The sequence below is a fragment of the Mustela lutreola genome, chromosome 15, assembly GCF_030435805.1.
Source record: "Mustela lutreola isolate mMusLut2 chromosome 15, mMusLut2.pri, whole genome shotgun sequence".
Taxonomy (NCBI): domain Eukaryota; kingdom Metazoa; phylum Chordata; class Mammalia; order Carnivora; family Mustelidae; genus Mustela; species Mustela lutreola.
In genome coordinates this window covers 3,088,093-3,105,849 of record NC_081304.1, presented here as the reverse complement: position 1 = coordinate 3,105,849, position 17,757 = coordinate 3,088,093, and the positions used below count along the sequence as shown (strand labels likewise).

The 17,757-nt window shown below is 62.9% G+C and overlaps 1 protein-coding gene across 3 annotated transcripts in view; it reads right to left on the bottom strand.

Moving 5' to 3' along the window:
* The window catches only part of LOC131816549 (soluble calcium-activated nucleotidase 1), a 30,779-nt gene extending 14,131 nt beyond the window's left edge, over positions 1-16,648 (bottom strand). The window contains exons 1-4 of one of the 3 annotated variants that reach the window (XM_059149382.1): positions 11,808-11,964; positions 5,381-6,033; positions 3,316-3,519; positions 333-2,460 (exon numbers count right to left, since the gene is read on the bottom strand). In XM_059149382.1, the coding sequence (XP_059005365.1) occupies positions 2,090-2,460; positions 3,316-3,519; positions 5,381-6,011 (1,206 nt within the window). In that variant the 5' untranslated portion in view covers positions 6,012-6,033; positions 11,808-11,964 and the 3' untranslated portion in view covers positions 333-2,089. Of the gene's footprint in view, positions 1-332; positions 2,461-3,315; positions 3,520-5,380; positions 6,034-11,807; positions 11,965-16,542 lie in introns of those variants that run through there. The other 2 variants (XM_059149379.1, XM_059149380.1) reach the window with 2 other exon arrangements.
* Positions 16,649-17,757: the final 1,109 nt, after the last annotated feature.

Genomic DNA, 17,757 nt, shown 5'->3' with positions numbered 1-17,757 from the left:
GAAGTTAGAGAAGCTGTCCCAGGTCACGTGCAAGTGAGGGGCCAGGACTGGAGCCTGCGAGGGGCTTCCCAGCCTGTAATCTTAACCACTATGACCCAAAGAGACTTCTTCAGATTCAGAAAAAAGGACTGGATGATTCATTTTCCAGAAAAGTCTTTCCCCATCTGCCGAAGGTGCCTGTCCCGTGAACTCCCCTGGCATGTCAGACCCCAGCCCCAAAACAGAAGGACAGAGTGCACCCCTCAGACAGCTGCAGCTCTGGCTCCGGCAGCTCCGGCTTTCCCCGCAGGCCCTCAGCCACCACCCAACACAGACCAGGAGACAAAGAGAACTCACAGTCCCCTCTGGCACTTTATTGTTTACAAAACAACAGCTCCAGTTGGAAGGGACACAATCCTTACACGGACAGTAGCAGATACAAGAAACCAAAACCCCTCTCAGTTTAAAGAGCTGAAAATCACGGACAGCTCGAATGCTCTTCAGGGCACCTAGGCCATGACTTAAAAGTCTCAACTTGGTGACTGTTCCGAGCCCTCCGACGTTCCTAATTCCGCCTCTGTCCTAAAAACTCACACAGCCCCAGCATCAGTGACATTCATCAAGGACGTGGGTCTGGGAGCCTGGCCAGGCAAAGTCAGAAAAGACTCGGGTCTTTCAGGCTGTGTCCAGTGGGAGCCGAGTTCCAGAGAAACGTGTCACATTCTTCTGCTGCCCGTCCCGCCGTGGAAGAAACACACGGCAGCACAAGACGGACCCGCACTGGGCTCCTTCCTAGAGTCTGTGGGAAAGTCTGACGGCCGTTCCCAGGCCATCCCCCTCACCCCGCACATCCTCCTGAGGGGAGAGCAAGCTTCAGGGCAGGGGCGCTACGGGCTGATGGTGGGGCCCTTCTAGGCTCCCGTCCGGCCTCACCTGTCCTAACCCTCTGCCTTCGCCCTGGAGCACGGAGAAGAGGCCAAAGGATGCAGACAGGCAGGGTTTGTGCGAAGTTTCCAGAAGAACAGACTGCGAAGCTCCTCAGGGAAGGGGGAACAAAAGGTCGGGGACAGAAGCCATGGGGCCAGGCAGGCATCACCACTACCCTCTGGAGGACAGAGCCCCGCAGCCGGGACCCAGGGCGGGTGTGGCAGGACGTAGGGTCCCACTTGGGTCAGGAAGCACAAGATAACATTTGTGGAAGCCTTTCAGGGCATGACAAACTCTGGGAGCTGGTCGTAAGAAGCATCGCTTCACCTTTGTATCCTCTGACCAAGGACTGGGAAACGTTAAAATCTTATCTTACCAACGGTCAGAACTTAACGCCAATCTCCCAGCCGCTGGAAACGAAGTTGTTGACTGTGGGACTTTGCTCTGTGCGATCAGATTTGGTGATTCCAAGAAAGGAAATTGGTTTGATTAAAATAAGTTAATAATTACAACTTCAAAGTGCTGCACGGCCACAGAAGTTCCCCCGAACGGAGCACTGGAGTCGGCCACGCGACGTGGAGACTGATGCCAGGCTGAGGACAAGCGAGCGGAGGGAGGCGAACCTGGAGCGCCCTCACCCGCCAGCCCTGCGATTCTCTGCAGTGTAGACAGACGCTTTCCCAGGAGAGCTGGATTTAATGCACGAGGTTCACGAAGGAAGAAGGAGGTGGCCTGGGAGTGTCTGACCTGCCGGTCCACTTCGGACTCGCTGTCTCCTTCCCAGAGGGGCACAGTGCTGGGCGCACAGCAGGAGCGCACGATTCAGAGTGGGCGGAGGAAAGAGCAGAAAGAGGAGAAAGAGGTCGGAGGGAGGGCAGGGCCAGGTTCGGGACAGCTCAGGGTGCCTGCAGGGACAGCTCCCGCCACCAGATGGCAGCGCACACGGGTCGGTGCCCCATGGGGCCAGGCCGCGTCCCCAGCTCCAGGGACTCCGGGCTGCGCCACGCCACGCACCCTGGGGCTGAACTCCCTGAACCAGGCAAACGCCGTGGAGCTCGAAAAGGAAAAGAAAGCAAAACAAAACACCACAGAAAAGTGCCGTCTCTGGTTTTTATGGAATTCGAGTCCTGATGGAGCTGAAAACTGTCCACCTCTGGGCCTCGCTGGTCTGAGTTTTGTCCGTTTAAATAAACTCTATTCCTTCATACTTCACGTTGCCGATCTTGGTCTCGGGCAGGAGGAAGCGGCCGTCCAGTGTGAAAGCCATGATGTAGGTGGCGACCTGGCCCCCGTCCTCCTCAGACTTGAGGGCCACAATGATCTGGTCGTCGGTGTTGGGGATGAACTTGAAGGAGGAGAAGCCATGCGTGGGGATCACGTCCCCCACGCGGCTGACGGAGATGTGGCCGAAGTCCTGCGCGGCGCTCAGCAGCAGGTTGGTGCCCCGGTGCTCGTCATCCTTCTCGCTGTACCGCTCGTGGCTGGCCCGGCGCGGCAGGAAGAACCAGCGCTGCAGCGTGTCACTCCAGCAGGCAGATTCGTGAATGAGGTAGCCTGGGGACGCACGACAGACCCACAGGTCACCAGACTGCCCAGGGGGCCCGGCCCCGCCCCACCCATGACCAGATGTGGGCAGGACGGTCCGCATACGGGGGTGTGCCCGCGGCGCCTCCTTCCCCGCACGGGCTTTATGCCGCGGACGCTGCGAGGCGGTGGCCTGTCCCGTCCGTTGGGGCGGCGTCCCCACTCAATCCTCCTCAGACCTCCCTCTGTCCCACAGGCCTCTCCAGCTGTCCTTGTTTAGATTATCCAGAGTAACGAAGACCACACGGGTCTTCGGTCGTCCGCGCCCCATGTCTGGTCACCTGCGGCCCTGAGTTCTGCTGCATCTCTGTGTCCCTGGTGCTGAGGAGCACAAAGCGGGGCCAGGGGAAGGGAGCGGGTTTGATTTGTCCGGCAGAGGTCGGGGCCGGGGCAGGGGTTGCTCCGAGTTGAAAAGGAAGCAGCAGCCTTCTATCTGGGGGCCAAGCAATGTCCTCGGCGTCACACTCCCCAAGCCTAGAGTTGCCTGTCCGCTCTGAGCCGGACGACCCCCACCACACACGGCACAACTCCTGGAAGGCACGGCGGAGAGCCGGCGCTCTGTCGGGGGGCGACAGCCAGAGAGCTCAGCGGGAGGGGCTGCGGTCTGACACGGCGGGAGGCAACGCGGCGGGGCTGGTGGACGAGGGGCAAATGGCTCCTCTGTGCCCGGCAGCCGCTGGCCTGTGGGAGCGGCCGTCACGGACAGAAATCAACAAACCTGAGCCCTGAACACCGCGGTGGTTTGGAAGCAAAGGGCCGGGGGACGCGCCTGCGCAGCACGCGCCCACTCGCCCGTCGCCCCCCCAGGCGGGGCCAGGCCCTTACCTGGAGGCTGGATCCCTGCAGCGGCCCGCAGAGCATTGTAGCTGGACACCCAGTTCTCGTGGTCCACGCTGCCTCTGCAGCCCACCACCTTCACCCACTCCGGGTTTTCGTTCATCACCTCCCCCGTGCTGGTGGTCCACTCCTTGCCCAGGCCACCCACATACAGGTGCTCGTCCTTCACAGCCAGCCACTCGGCTTTGAAGCCTGGGGACAAGGAGACGAGGGGACATGCCTGAGAGGACAGCCACCCCTCTGCTCCCCAGGTTCCCGTGGCGTCCGGCGACGCTGAGTGTCGGAGACGTCCCACGAGACAGTGATGCGAGGGCAGGGGGCAGGTCAGCCTGGCTCAGGGCTCCATTCCCAGAGGGCCGGCCGTCGGGCACCTCCCTCCGCCTTCTACGCAATCCTGTCCGCACCCCCTAGGATGTGTCACGTTCTCTTTGGCCACTGGGTCCAGGAACCCTCCGCTGGGACGGCCTCCCCTAAACGGATTCCAGTGCCTCCTGCCACTGGCCCCTCAGCCGCCTGCCCATCCACTCCCAAAGGCCCTGCCGGCTGCTCGTCCGTCTCCTCCGATCCGTACGCCCCGGCCTCAGGACCCCTCCAACCCGGGGCAGAGGAAGCGTCTGGGGTGATTACCACGGCAGAGTGCGGTTCCTCGCCACCATGCCTGGTGCCCACAGAGCGCAGGGGAAGCGCCAATGGGCAGAGCTGAGAGGGGCTGGTGGGGGCGCCCAGAGTCCACGGCGAGCGCTGTGTTTGTTCACGTGCCCTGAGCCTGACCTGAAGGCTGCAGTGCCCTCGGGCTGTGTGGGATGCTCTCCCCCACTGTGTTCTCAATTGCGCTTGCTTTCCCAGATGTTCTGCAAGCTTCCTGCTGGCACGGAGGACGCAGAGCAGTGGCCCGCCCCGAGCAACGGCAGCAGCCAGAATGCTTCTCTGCGGGCGGCTCTGGAGGGACCTGCTGAGCTCCCGTGGTCCCAGCAGCCTTGCCAGCTCCCCTGGGTCACGTTCGAGAAGAGACCCTCTCCATTTATCAGGACTTCTATTCTTTCTGATGACCTGACCACGGGGCAACCCAAGGCTCTGCTTTCTTCCTGACCCAACCGGGAAGACCTGAACTACGACGGCAGTCGTAGTGCCACAGGCACTGCCCATGAATGCGGACCAACTACAGCAGGAAACCGGTGACCAGTATCTTCTCTGAAACTTGCTCCAGATAGTTCCCAGCCCATTGCCCCAGGCCTGGGCAAGCACGGAGGGGTTTTATAGCCACGCGGAGGGCTGGTGGACGGCATGTGTCCCACGGGCCCAGATGGGTGCTGCCATTCCTTTTCTGACCTGAGAGGGGCCGGCAGCATGCAGGTTCCTGGAGCGCGCGCGCACACCCACCAGGGCGGAGTGGTGGAGCACACCTCCCCCCGAGCACGGAGGCCTCTGTCCATGCCCCCCCCACGCCTAGTGCCTCCCTGCCCCTTCCTGTCCAGGGCTCTGGGCCACTCCGGCTCCCTCTCGGAGCCCTGTGCTCCCCCTGCCTGAACACGGGAACTCCTTTCCAGCACGCAGATCAGCGGGTCACAGGAGTTCCACGCTCGGACCCCACTGGAGCACAGTCACTGCCACCCACGCACAGACCCTCCTGCTGCCGCGTTTGCAGAAAGGAGAGCTGGGCAGCGTGCGTTTACCTTCTCTGTAAAGTCTCAGTTCAAAATGGGAGCAATCTGACCCCACAGCTTAAAGGTACGACGCGTGGGACTGTCATTCCTGTGTGTTCTGAAGACCCCTTGAAGACGTAAGAAGGGACTCCTTCCCAGGAGCGCCGAGAGCGGCGCTCACACTTGTCCTGGGAAGGACCTGCTTCCTGGCCAGTCTTGTAGAAACAAGCTTCGGTGTGAGGCCAGCGGCGGGGGGTGGGGGGCACAGCTGTGGGCCGGAAGGAGGGGACGGCTCTACCTGGTTGTCTCTCCCCCGGTCGCGTGACTGCTTTACCACACGTGCGCGGGCCAGTGCAAGCCTGGCCTCACCATCCCAGCCGAAGCCGGGAGACTGGGAGGGCCCGACTTACCTTTCCCCACAGTTCCATCGCCATCGGACAGAATCACCCACGGCACGGCTCTGGTACCCTCGATCTGGTAGATGACCCCGGTCCGGTCGTCCACAGAGTAGAGTCTCCCATTGAAGACGATGAGCTCAGACAGCTCCATGCCCCGCCCCTTTTCAGCTAGGTGGGACTCGAGGATCCCGTGGCCTTTGTCCCACTCCACGGCCACCTTGTCCCCGCTGTCTGACAGGGTCAGATAGCCCTTCTTCAGGTAACTGAACCAGGTATTTTCCTCTTGGGCTCTAGACTCTGTGTCCAAGTCGGCAATAACTGCGATTCGGTACCGAGTCCCGCCCGGCGTCCTCTGGGGGGCAGACAGGGGGTAGGTGTCATTGTACCGGTCAGCAGGCACCTGGCTGAGCCTCCAGCTGTGCGCGTTGGGTGCAGGGGGCCGGCCTGGGGGTGGGCGGTGGGAGTAGAGCAGCCAGAGGACAGCAGCACCCACAAAGGACGGCAGGATCACTTTCCAGCGGGGGCGGAAGCGGGGGTCCGCCGCCTTGGTCATGGACGCCAGCACCGGAAGGCCCCCCACACTTATCCGGAGGGAGTGCATAGGCTCATTCCATTCCAGGTGGTTGGAGGGCTGGACGGGCATCAGACCGAAGGGCAGGCGGGACCTGGGCACCCAGACAGAGAGGACAGGGGTCAGCGACCTGCAAAGCACAGTGGCTTTCCAATGACTAGAAAGTGCACGGCCCGAAGGCTGCTGTACCCAGAACGGCACGGCCGCTACTTTGCAGCCATTGTCACTTCCTTGGCTTAATTAAACTCTGAGTCTAGCAATATCTTTATTTACTCTTAGTTGGCAGGATGAGAAGTCTTTCCAAAGCAAAATTCTTCCCTGTCCTGTCTTGACTGGCAAGACAGAAAGCTCCGTGAGGGCAAGGTCTGTGTAGGCTGGTGCTTTGCCAGCTTAGAAAGAGGGAGCCGCAGGGGGCAAGGGAGGCGGTGGGGGTGCTGAGGGGTCTGGGGGGCGCAGGGCGCAGAGAGGGCCCACTGTGTATGCTCGTCAAACGTGATCTCATCGGGCAGCTCTCCCTGAGGGCTCTGCTCCCAACAGCAGCCTCCACATCCCCTTCCTGGGCGTCTGCCGCCCGCCACATCACGCTACATGTCAGTCGGTGGGCTCCGCTGTGTCCTGTGCTCCCAGGACAGCGCACAGGGGTGATGTCTGCTCACCCAGGAGTCCTGACTTCCTCCTGGGCTAGGATTCTGTAATATTAATATTAGCATAAAGCAGATTTAGGCTAAATCAAATACTTCTGTTTTCGGCTAAGTCTGTCCTCTGGCGCCCTCCTGTTAATGCAAATGACAGAGGGACCAGCATCTGACCGGCCTTCCTGGCCTGGAGCCTAGCATTGGCGCACCAGCCCCAAAGGACAGCTGGCCTCACCGGGGGCCTGGCTTGGCCTGGGACCCTGGTCCGCTCTGAGGTGCAGCAGCACAGCTGGGGGGCGGCGGCTGGCAAGGGCTGTCGTTCCCCATCTGCCCCAGCTTCCGTCCCCAGCAGAGGCATGTGGCCTGGTCGGCGAGGCCACTGCGGCGCCAGACCCGTGTCTGTCTCAGGGCGGCAGCCAAGCTGGGGGGCAGACTCGGCAAAGCCCTGGTCTGCGGCTCTCGCCCTCTGTCTCCAGCTGTGAGTCAGTCCGTCCCCGCCCAAGACAGGCCCCCGGCTGAACCATGGGGGCACCTCTGCCCCCTGCCCCCAAACCACCAACAACGGGACTTCAGGGGCAGATGCTCCTCTCACTGCCGGGGGGCAGCGGGGTAGGGGGGTACCGGGCAGCTCCACAACACTCAGGCCTCTCCCCGCACCCCAGTCCACGTGGCCCACGCGCAGGGGCTGCTGAGGAGCTCCCGTCCACACCACAGGCCGCTGGCACCGAGGGTGGAAAAACAAGGCAACAGTTCCACGTGGAAGCTAGCCCTTCCTTCTCTTGCTTTTGGGCAGATGTTTAGGTTTTGCCCATAGGCTCAAGTGCCCAAAAGGGACCTCTAAGGAATGAGCAAGGCAGCAGGAGGGTGCCGTGCGGACTGGGGGGCCGGGGGGCAGGCTCGGGAAACTCCCGCTCCTCCCTCAGGTGCTGTCCCGGGCTTCCCTCCTGGGCCGGGGCTCCTCCTCCCCAGGAAGTGGCTCCGTCGTGGCCACAGAGCTGGTGGCTGAGCCTCCTTGGCGGGGAAACGGGGGTCCCGGCCGCTGCCCAGGCCCGGATCTACCGCGGCTGGGCCCAAGCCACCCAGCCTGAGCCCCTGCGTGACGTGGCCGCTGGGCTCTCGCCTCCCCCTCTCCCCTCCTGTTCCAGACTCTGCCGGGGATCCTAACGCATCCAGAACTTACGAGTTCCAAGTAAGTCTCACTCCCTCGCCCCGACTCCTCCCTTCGGAATAGCCCTGTGGATGGCGAGCGGCCACATTCCCACCTGCCCGGGACCAGAATTTCACCAGGAAGCTGTGACTGCCCTTTAGTGACTGTCACAGGTGACAGAAAAGGGGAGATGCTCTTTTCTGTGCGAGGCTGTTCTGCGAACAGAAGTTCTGAACCAGGAGCCCCTGGAGCACCCCAGGCACGGCCCCCAGTCTCCTTCCACAGCAGCTGCTCCGACGGGAGGCCTGCCCGTTCGGTCGCCCCTCCACCCAGCTCGCCCCCTGCACTCACCTGCTTCCACGCCCCTCCCCGCTGACCTCCGTGCCCCAGAGCCAGAGACCCCTGCTACCCACGCAAGCAGCTCAGACCCCGTCAGCACGTGTTGGAGGAGTAAACCCTCCCTGCTACTGGGTCCTGCCAGAACCAAACCCATCCAAGCCGGCTCCTCTGCCGCCAACTGGCCACCGCGGCCCTCGTGCACCCGTGCCCAGGCCGCTCCTTCCCCTGCACGGCTGCCTCACCTTCTTTTCTGGATGCCCCTCGGGAAGACGTGGCTGCCCGCTGCCCCGAGACGGCCCTGCACGCCTGCGCACTCGCCAGCATGGCAGCTTATGTTACTTCTGCTCTACCTTAGCGCCGCGGGGCAGGGACTAGCCCACCGTGAGCTCACGGCCCAGGTCCACAGCGGGGCCTACAGTAGAAACTGCGCACATTTGTCGAAGGAATGACGACTAGGCCCACACCTGCCACAGCCCTCAGCTCCAGCCCTGCCTCCGGCCCCCAGCTGTCACACCGAGCGGTAGCCTGGTGTCCCCATTGTGATGTGTGGTCCTACTGGCCCCTGGTCTGCATCCGCTCCATTCCCGAGTCACCATCCTGCCACTGGTCATCTCAGCACGTCCCCTGTCTGCTGGCGTCCCGCAGAGGATGTGGGGGCCCAGGGTAGAGCCCCCATACACGCACCTCATGCACCAGGCTGCCTGGCCCTGGTCCAGGGGGACCAAGAGACCCCATCCTGCTGCCTGGGGAGGGTTCCGCTACGCCTGCTCTACTGGGTTCTTCGCCTCCTACATTCGTGTCCAAATCTGCCACCCGAGGAGCCATCTGGTCTCCAGGTTCTACTCGCAGGTGTGCTGAGAGCACCCAGTAAATACTGTGGACGTGTGTTTATGCGTGAGCCAGCAGAGAACCACCCCCAACCCCTGCACCTTGGCCCCTCCCTGGCCCTCACCATCCTGAACAGCAGTGGTGAATCCCCGATTCTGAATGGAGAAAGAACCCTTCCCACCCTGAGACACCTTGGTCGCTCCCTGTCCCTTAACATCCTGGGAGAGCAACCACCCCTTGGTCCCTCCAGGATGGTCCATGACGCACGGCTGAGCCTCCTGCCGGCAGGGACGGTGAGGTGACACGGCGACACTCCCAGGTCCTCTCCCTCCTCAGCCCCCGAGGCTGTGGCTCCTTCCCTGCCACCCACCCCTTCTTCTGCATCTTCCCTGAGATGACCTCAGTCTCCAGGGGCACAGCCACTAGAGTGAGGGCTCCCCGCACCTTCCAAGCCTGCACCTGTGCCCTGAATTCCAGCCCCAGCAGGCCCAGCAGCCAAGCCTCCTCCTCCGCCTGCGGAAAGGGCTCCCTCAGGAATTTACTGGCCAGCGAGGCCGCTCCCAGACCTCAGGAGGCAGCCTAAGGCACAGCTGGCTCACTTCCTCCTCACATCCCAGCAGGCGCCGGGCCCCCTCACCGGTCTGGTCTGTACCCCAGCTCCAGACTTGGGTCCTATCTCGCCGTGGCCTCCTGCTGACTTAGGTCCTCCAGGTCCAACCTGCACTGTGCCGCTCACTAGCTGCCTGAGCTGGCATCTTGGGGCCTCGGCTCCTCGCACGTAAACCGTGGCAGAACGGAGCCGACTCCCCAGAGCTGCTGAATGAGTCGCGTGCTGCAGGACCCGGGCCAGGTCGCCTGCTCCTGGCTGCCCGCTCCCCTCGTCCCTTTGCTGGCACTTCTGAACCCTGCCCGGAGGGGAGGGAAACCCGTCAGGTTAACCGGCACGAGCAGCCAGCCCATCCTGTCCGCAGAGAGCACGGCAGCCTTGTGAGGGACGCTGTGGCCTGCAAAGATGAACACACGGACTGCCCGTCTGTCCAGAGAAACAGTGCGCGGGTCCCTGGCCTAGACGCTCTCCACTCCAGCCTCCACACAGCTGATAGCGTGATTTTTCTAAAAAGTGAATCCGGATTAAAGTTCTCTGCTAGATCCCAAAGCTGGCCCACTAGAGGACGAACCCTCAGCTGCTCCGCACCCCCGCCACTCCCCTAGTTAGTGCTGGGCATTTTATAATGCCACAGCCCACAGCCAAGCCCCTGTGCGTGATGCTGCTGCCACCTGGGATGATGCTCTCTCTGACCACACAGAAGCATCTGGAAGTCCCTGGGTGTGCCATGATAGTGATGCTTCTACTGTGCCTTTCCCACCCTGTCCTGAGTCTATGGTGAAGGACCCCCTTCCCGACCAGTGAGCTTCCCTCCTGTGGACACCCAAAGGTGTCCCGGCCTCAACCCCGAACCTGAGTGTCCCCTCATCTGTCAATAAAGACTCTGCAGATGTGGCTCAGTTTAGGGTCTTGAGATGGGAAGTTAATCCAGGGGAAGCCCAGAGGCGACCCCGAGTGTCCTTACGAAAGGAAGGCAGAGGGACATTAGACAGTGATGGAAGAGGCCACTGACCACGAAGGCAGAGAGAGGAGTGACGTGGCCACAGCCCAGAAGCACCTAGAATCCCCAGAAGTCAGAAGAGACAAGGACAGATTGTCTCCTAGAGCCTTCGAAGGGAGCACAACCCTTGGTTTCAGCCCGGTGACACGAACAGTGGACTTCTGGCCTTGGCACCGTGAGAGCACGCGTGTGTGGTTTCCAGCCACCACGTTTGCGGGAACTTGCCACGGGAGCCCTGGAAACAAGGGCACGTTCTCACACAGCCCTCTGTGCCTCCTCCTCCCGGAACGTGGCTCTGTAACAGCCCGGACCACGCCTTCCTGCCGCCATCCGTCCGGCTTGGCTGTGAGCTCCTGGAGGGCAGGGAGCCCTGGCCCCGTCGCCTTCTGTTATGCAGGGAATGACCACTTCCAGGCCGCGCGGAACTCTGTCCGCCTTCCAGAAATCCTTTTTTTGCCACTGGAATCATTTCTCTTTGCATCAAAACCCAACCTGGATCGCCGTCCCTCCGCTACGATCCCAGGAGTTACTTTCATTTTGTAGCAGAAACCCAGATCCCTTTCTCTTCGTTCTGCACCACTCCCGGCTGGTCCGCGCCCAGAGCGGACGGTGAGCGGCCTGTCTTGTGCAGAATGAGAGCTTGTGTTTTTATTTCAAAACAAAACACTCCCCTCCCCAAAACTTCCAGCCACACACGCGGCTGAAACGTGCTGGTGAAGGCTGAGTGCAAGTGGACGAAGCGGCTCCCAGGAGAGGGGCCCGTGGGAAGGGGTCTCCTTGCCCACGCCCCTTGAGGTTCTGAGCAGTCCAGACATTTGCCGTTCGGAGACAAGGCTGTCAGCCCCAGCATCTGCAGCCTAACGGGCTGATTTGGTATCTTCGGGAAAATCAGGACCAAGCTGCTATGGGAAAACGTCGCAGGCTCTTTGACTGGCCAAGCTCACCTGCCCGGGTGGGCCGGCGCCAGTTCTCTCCCGCTCAGAAACCCCCAGGGACCGCACCCCCGCTGGCTTCCCTTCTCCCGCGCCCACCACGCTGCAGGGCGAGGTCCCTGCAAAGAGCCCCCCAGAGGAACCACCACCACGCAGGCTGCTCCAGGCCCAACTCCCTTCCCCACTCCCCTCTTTTTCAAACAGCTGTCAAGAATGGCTAACCGACACCCCTACGTCTGTGGTTTCTTTCACCAGCGCGTCCTTCTAACACAGGCCTGAAACGGCAAGGTGTGACTCTGTGTCCTTCCACTCCCAAGTGGGTCCCTGGACTCCGAGGGAGCGCCACTGCCAGGGAGACGCTCCTGCCCTGGCCCCCCTACCTTCTTGGGCCATCTTTGGGATTCTACAGAAGGCTCGGAAGAAAGGTGGCAGCCATTCCTGATACAGCCCCCAACCTGGAGGGTCTCTTTCTCCTCTTCCTTCAGGTGTGTGGCCGGTGGCCAAACAAACAGGTTTAACGGCAGCTGCCAGAGCAAAACTCCTCCCTTTCAGGATCTAGGAGGGGCAGGAAGCAAGAGGGCGGGTCCTCTGCCTCCCTCTCAGGCTCTGCCTCCCCACTGAGACTGTGCCTCTGCCCCTCAGGCCCTTTGTCCTGGGCAGCGGCTGTCTCCCCTTCCCCACTGCGGTCTGTGACCTGAACGGTCCTGCAGAGCTTGTGTCCGGACAGCGGGCAGGTCAGAGTCCCGGCTCTGCTCGCGGCCTACGTGCACTTCCTGGCGGGAGAGGAGCGAGCTCCTCCTGCGTTCGTCAGAGTGACACAAGGTGACACCGAGGCCCAGGGCTTCCGAGCCTCCAAGACTGCTGGGTGTGTCTCGGGGGAGCGATCCTCGAACACAGGCTCTGTGAACGCGTTGCCCGACCCAAGGCGTTCTGCTGCGTGGGACTCGCCAAGGCTCTATTGTACTGGAAGTTTCCTTTCGAATTTGGGCAGGTGTGAGAGGCAGAGGGCAAGTCACAGAAGCCAATGTCCTCCAGGGACTACCTGAGGTCCTCCGGCTGACAGCCGTCTCCTTAAAGGCTGCGGTGCCTCCCCTGGCGCTCCCTCACTCTGCACACAGCAGGCGCTCACGGCTGCTTCCTGGAGCAAGTTAAACACAGCTCAGGGTAACTCCTTCTTCAGTGGTGTAAGCCCGCACCTGAGGGGACTGGGGTTTCGACCCCGGCCTGACGCCGCACACTCATTCACAGCCCTGCAGCGCACCCCCACCCCCCGCCCCTGCCGAAATCAAGGGCCGTGCTCCCTCAGAGGCCCGCGGAGAACCCTCCCCTCCGACGCCTCCTGCTTCTGGAGGACCGGGCACTGCTTGCCTTCCACGCGGCAGCACCGCGCTCCGCACCTCTCCGCTGCCCCCGGCCCCCGCTCCTCTGCCTCTGTCTCCTGCTTCCTCTGGCCGGGGTTACCCTGGGCCACCTGGACACTCCAGGATACGTTTCCTGGTTCAAGGTCAGCTGATCAGCACCCTTCCTTCCACCTGCTGCCTTCCCCTCTTGCCACAGCGCGCACTTGCAGGTTCTGGGGGTTAGGACGTGGCTATCTCGGGGAGCCGATACTGCCGACCACAAGAAGGGAGACAGGGAGAGGATGTCCAGCTTTCCCAGGGGCCAGCACCGGCACACACAGCTCTGTCCACGGTGCGGGCGGCACAGCTCCGGAGCCCCGCACCGCCTGCACCTGTTACATCCCGGGAGGGCCGTGTGTGCCGGTGCTGGATCGTCAAGGTTACCCGTCAGGAGGACTTTTCGGTGAAAAGCTGCCCTTCCAGTCTAAGCCACATCCCAAACAACACTGCGTTATCAGGGCTGTTTTCCAGAGAGCCTGAGACTAAGGGGACACAATAAAAATCCGACCACGCACCCAGATCAGTGGGCTTGCACCTGCCTGAGCCCATCTTCTGTCCTGTCCTCTCCAGGGCCGGGCTCCCCGGACACAGCGGTCAGCACTGCAGGACGCACGTGGCCTGGCTGGACCCCCTGCGGCCCTTCGGGAAGCGCTGGGATCGGACCCTTCCACGCTGTCCCTCAGTGCCTACACGAGGCGTGGTTTCCCACGGCACGTCCCCAGTGAACACGGACGTGGCGGCACTCTGCTTGGGAACCCGGAGCTGCGAGGTCCCGGTAATGACCGCGCTTGTGACAGGTAAACGAGAAACAGATGGACAAACTGAACACCTTCCCAGACCTCCCTGCTGCCAGGACGCTCTTGGCTAAGGAACTGTCTTGCTCTCACCAGGAGGAAAGCCCACACAAAGCCCGAAAGCCCCCGTCCAGAGCATTCTGGAAGGAAGAGAGCACAGGTTAGATGTCCCCTCCCGCGTCCCCGGTACCATTCCACAGATGTCCACACGACAGAGTGACATCCCGGTCACGGCGCTGATGAATTTCAGGGCGCCTGGCCGCGCCCTCAGATCTGAGATGCTGCTTTAAAGAGGAAACACTCAGATGTGTGCGTGGCGCCCCAGACGGCCGCCGCAGGGTCTTAAGACTCGGAAGAAAGGGGCCGCATTCTTGTGAGGCCGCACAAGCCCACCTCAGGGGCCCCATGTCGGGGGTGGGGGGATGGGACACACCAGCAGATCGAGGCGCGGTCCCGTCCCTGTCTGGGTCTGCCCACACCCCCTCCGTGGTTCAAGGAAGCGTGGCGGATCGACAGCCGAAACCCACACACTCAGGGCAGGGCCGTGGCCGAGAGGCGGGGCGGGAGCCACGGCCGAGGTGGGCTCTGGGGGGAGAAGCCTGCCGCAGAGAGCACCGAACGCTCAGACCCAGGCGGGGAGGGACACGACGTGGCTCAGATACTCTTGCAAGTCTAGGACTTCCTCCACTGTCCCTGGGGCACCCACGCCTTCCGTGACGGGTCCAGCGAGAACACGGAGACCGCTCAGCCTCCAGGTCGCCCCTGAACAGACGCGTGCCTCACCGGAGCCACCCTCGCCCCCACCACCGCCCAGGCCCACAGCGGGCAGCCTGGCCCATCGGTGGGCCCTTCGGGGGGCCCGGAGGCCGGAAGAGAAGGCTCACGGAGGCTGCCGGGGAGGGGCCTGGGAGGCCGCTGCCCGCGGTGCCCACAGGCCCAGGCTGGACGGTCCTGCCCAGAGGCCTGCGGGCTGGGTGCTGGGGGGCATCCGTCCCATAACCGCTCCGAAAAGGGAGAGGAAGAGGAGGCTGCAGCACCTGCTTCCTCTTCGGGGACCCTCCCGTGACCCTGTGCTCTTGCCGGGCTTGTTCCCTACGCCGAGGAGCCGGGAGGAGCCCGCTGACCACAGCAGACGCCTGGCCCGGAACCTGCACCCCGGAACCACGCTGGGGAACGACGTCGAGCACGTCCTCCGGGACAACGGTGACAAGTGGGGCTGGTGCACCCAGAGGCCCCGGCTCCCTGGGCACGCCAAGGCGTCCGCGCGAGAGCCGGACCTGGCCGGCAGGAGAGTGATGGCGAGTCCCGGGATCCGCCAGGCCTGGGGACACACGGGGCAAAGGGAAGGCAGCGAGCAGCAGGGACGAAGGAGGGGGCGCCGCACCTAGGGGGAGCGCGTCGGGCCCGAGGGTCCTGCAGGAGGATGGCAGGTGGTCTGGGCACAGGAGGGAGGACGGGGAGGCCCGGGGCGGGGGAGGGTGGCCTGCTGCCCGTGTGACAAAGTGCCGGCCCCAGAGGGGAGGCCCAGCGATCACGGAAGGGGTACTCCAGTCCAGGGACTGGACTCAGGGACGGCTGTCCCAGAGAAGGGAGCAGGACGCCAGGGTTCAAAGTCGGCCCGTGATAGTCGGGGGGTGGGGTGGGGTGAGGGGGACTATCTGTCCCTCAAGTCAGAGGGAAGAGTCGGGGCAGAGTAGGAGTCCCCTGAATCGGGTGGGGGAGAGGTCCCCGGCTGGTCAGAGGGCACGGGGGTCCCACACTAGTCCGAAGGGACAGGTGTCCTCATCTAGCCAGAGGGGGGAGGGGTCCTGCACTGGTCAGAGGGGGGAGGGGTCCTGCACTGGTCAGAGGGGGGAGGGTCCCGCACTGGTCAGAGGGGGGTGGGGTCCTGCACTGGTCAGAGGGGGGAGGGTCCCGCACTGGTCAGAGGGGGAGGGGTCCTGCACTGGTCAGAGGGGGGAGGGTCCCGCACTGGTCAGAGGGGGGAGGGGTCCTGCACTGGTCAGAGGGGGGAGGGGTCCTGCACTGGTCAGAGGGGGGAGGGGTCCTGCACTGGTCAGAGGGGGAGGGGTCCTGCACTGGTCAGAGAGGGGAGGGGTCCTGCACTGGTCAGAGGGGGGAGGGGTCCTGCACTGGTCAGAGGGGGAGGGGTCCTGCACTGGTCAGAGGGGGGAGGGGTCCTGCACTGGTCAGAGGGGGGAGGGGTCCTGCACTGGTCAGAGGGGGGAGGGGTCCTGCACTGGTCAGAGGGGGAGGGGTCCTGCACTGGTCAGAGGGGGGAGGGGTCCTGCACTGGTCAGAGGGGGAGGGGTCCTGCACTGGTCAGAGGGGGGAGGGTCCTGCACTGGTCAGAGAGGGGAGGGGTCCTGCACTGGTCAGAGGGGGGAGGGGTCCTGCACTGGTCAGAGGGGGGAGGGGTCCCGCACTCGTCAGAGGGGGAGGGGTCCCGCACTCGTCAGAGGGATGGGAGTCCCGTAAGTCACAGGCGGCAAGAGTCCCGCACTAGTCGGGGGGGGGGGGGGGTCCCGCACTAGTCCGAAGGCGGAGGGTCCCGCACTCGCCGGAGCCACGGACAGTCCCACAAGTCAGACAGGGTAGGTCTCTCTCAAGTTGGAGGGGCGAAGTGTCCCACGCGAGTCAGACGAGGGAGGCGTCCCGCACCAGTCGGGGGGCAGGGTGTCCCGCACCAGTCCGAGGGACAGGGTGTCCCGCACCAGTCCGAGGGGGCGGGTGTCCCGCAGTAGTGAGGACAGTGAGGGCCCCGCGGGCCAGTCAGCGCAGGTGTCCGCCGCCGGGCAGACGAAGGAGACCGTTTCTCGGGAGTCTGAGGGTCGCGGCGGGACGTGGCGGCGTGGGAGGGCTACGGGGCAGGCCCGTCGCGGGGGGAGGGCGCGGCGGCCGCGGGGGCGGCCGTCACTCACCCGGTGCAGGCGGGCTCCGGGGCCCGCGGGCGGCGGGGCTTCCCTGCGGCAAGGCCGGGACCCTGCGGGCAGCCGACTTCCGCCCGGCGCGCTCGCCGGGGCTCCGGGGCGCGCTCCCGGCAGCCTCTGCTCTGCGGCTGCGCACCAGCGCGAGCGGGCCTGCTGGGAGTTGTAGTTTTTTACTGCTCGGAGGGCGCCTCAGGGGGCCAGGACTGGAGGGAGGGGCGCAGACTTGCGCGGGGACCACCCCGCAGGCCCCTTCCACCGCTTTGCCCGGGAACGCGGGCCCAGCAAAAGCGGGAGGCGGGGTCATGTCTCCGAGTTGAGATGTTAGGACCGCTCGCCTCGCCCCGTCGACCCCTGTGGTTTCCGGGGAGGCGGGGGAGCGCGGACCCCTTTCTGCCACCCTCGTTACCAGCGAGCCCCTCTCCTCGGCCCTTCGGATCGGCCACTTCGGAAAGCTGGTCAGCTTCCAGAGCAGAGATCAGGGCGCAGGTCTCCAGGCGTGGAGTGTCCCGGCGGGGGAGGGTGCCGGGGGTAACCCCCTCCCAAATAAGGGTGTCCGGTTCGCCCTGCTCCTCCAGTCCCTTCCCCGGCCCCTGTGCTGTTTTTTTGTTTTGTTTTTTTGTTTTTTTTTCCTGCGCTGTTTTAATGGAATATATTGCTCTCCACCCCCAAGTCCTGCAAAAATGCCCATTATAGAAATAACGAGAAAAGCCCGGTAGCAGTGAGCTAGGCGAGGGCTGGTGCTCTGCGGCCGCCACTCCAGCCTTGGCCTGCCTGCGCGCAGTCCCCGCAGGGCCTCCAGGAGCCTTCCCTTAGGTAACAGATGCACCAGAGAAAAATTCAAATTATGTAAATGGTGTCCCGTGAAAATCAACCTCCAGGTCCCTGTTCTGCATTCCCTGCCCAGAGGCAGTCACTGTTCCTAGTTTCTTGCCGTTACGGTTAGAGAGATTTTGTGACACGCAAACAAATCACAAACGCGTATATTAAATTACGTTTTTAAAAAAACCAAATGGAAATTTGCTATTTCCACTGGGTTCTGCATTTTGTGGGGGAGGGGGTGGGAAGGAGACAGACCCCCGTGGAATTCATTTGTTTCTCGTTATGCGAAACTGAGTTCTAACTATGTTCCATATATTACCCCTATTTTAAATTATTCAGATCTTTTATTTTCTAAGATCTGAGGAAGAAAAGGCTGGTCCTGCTCTC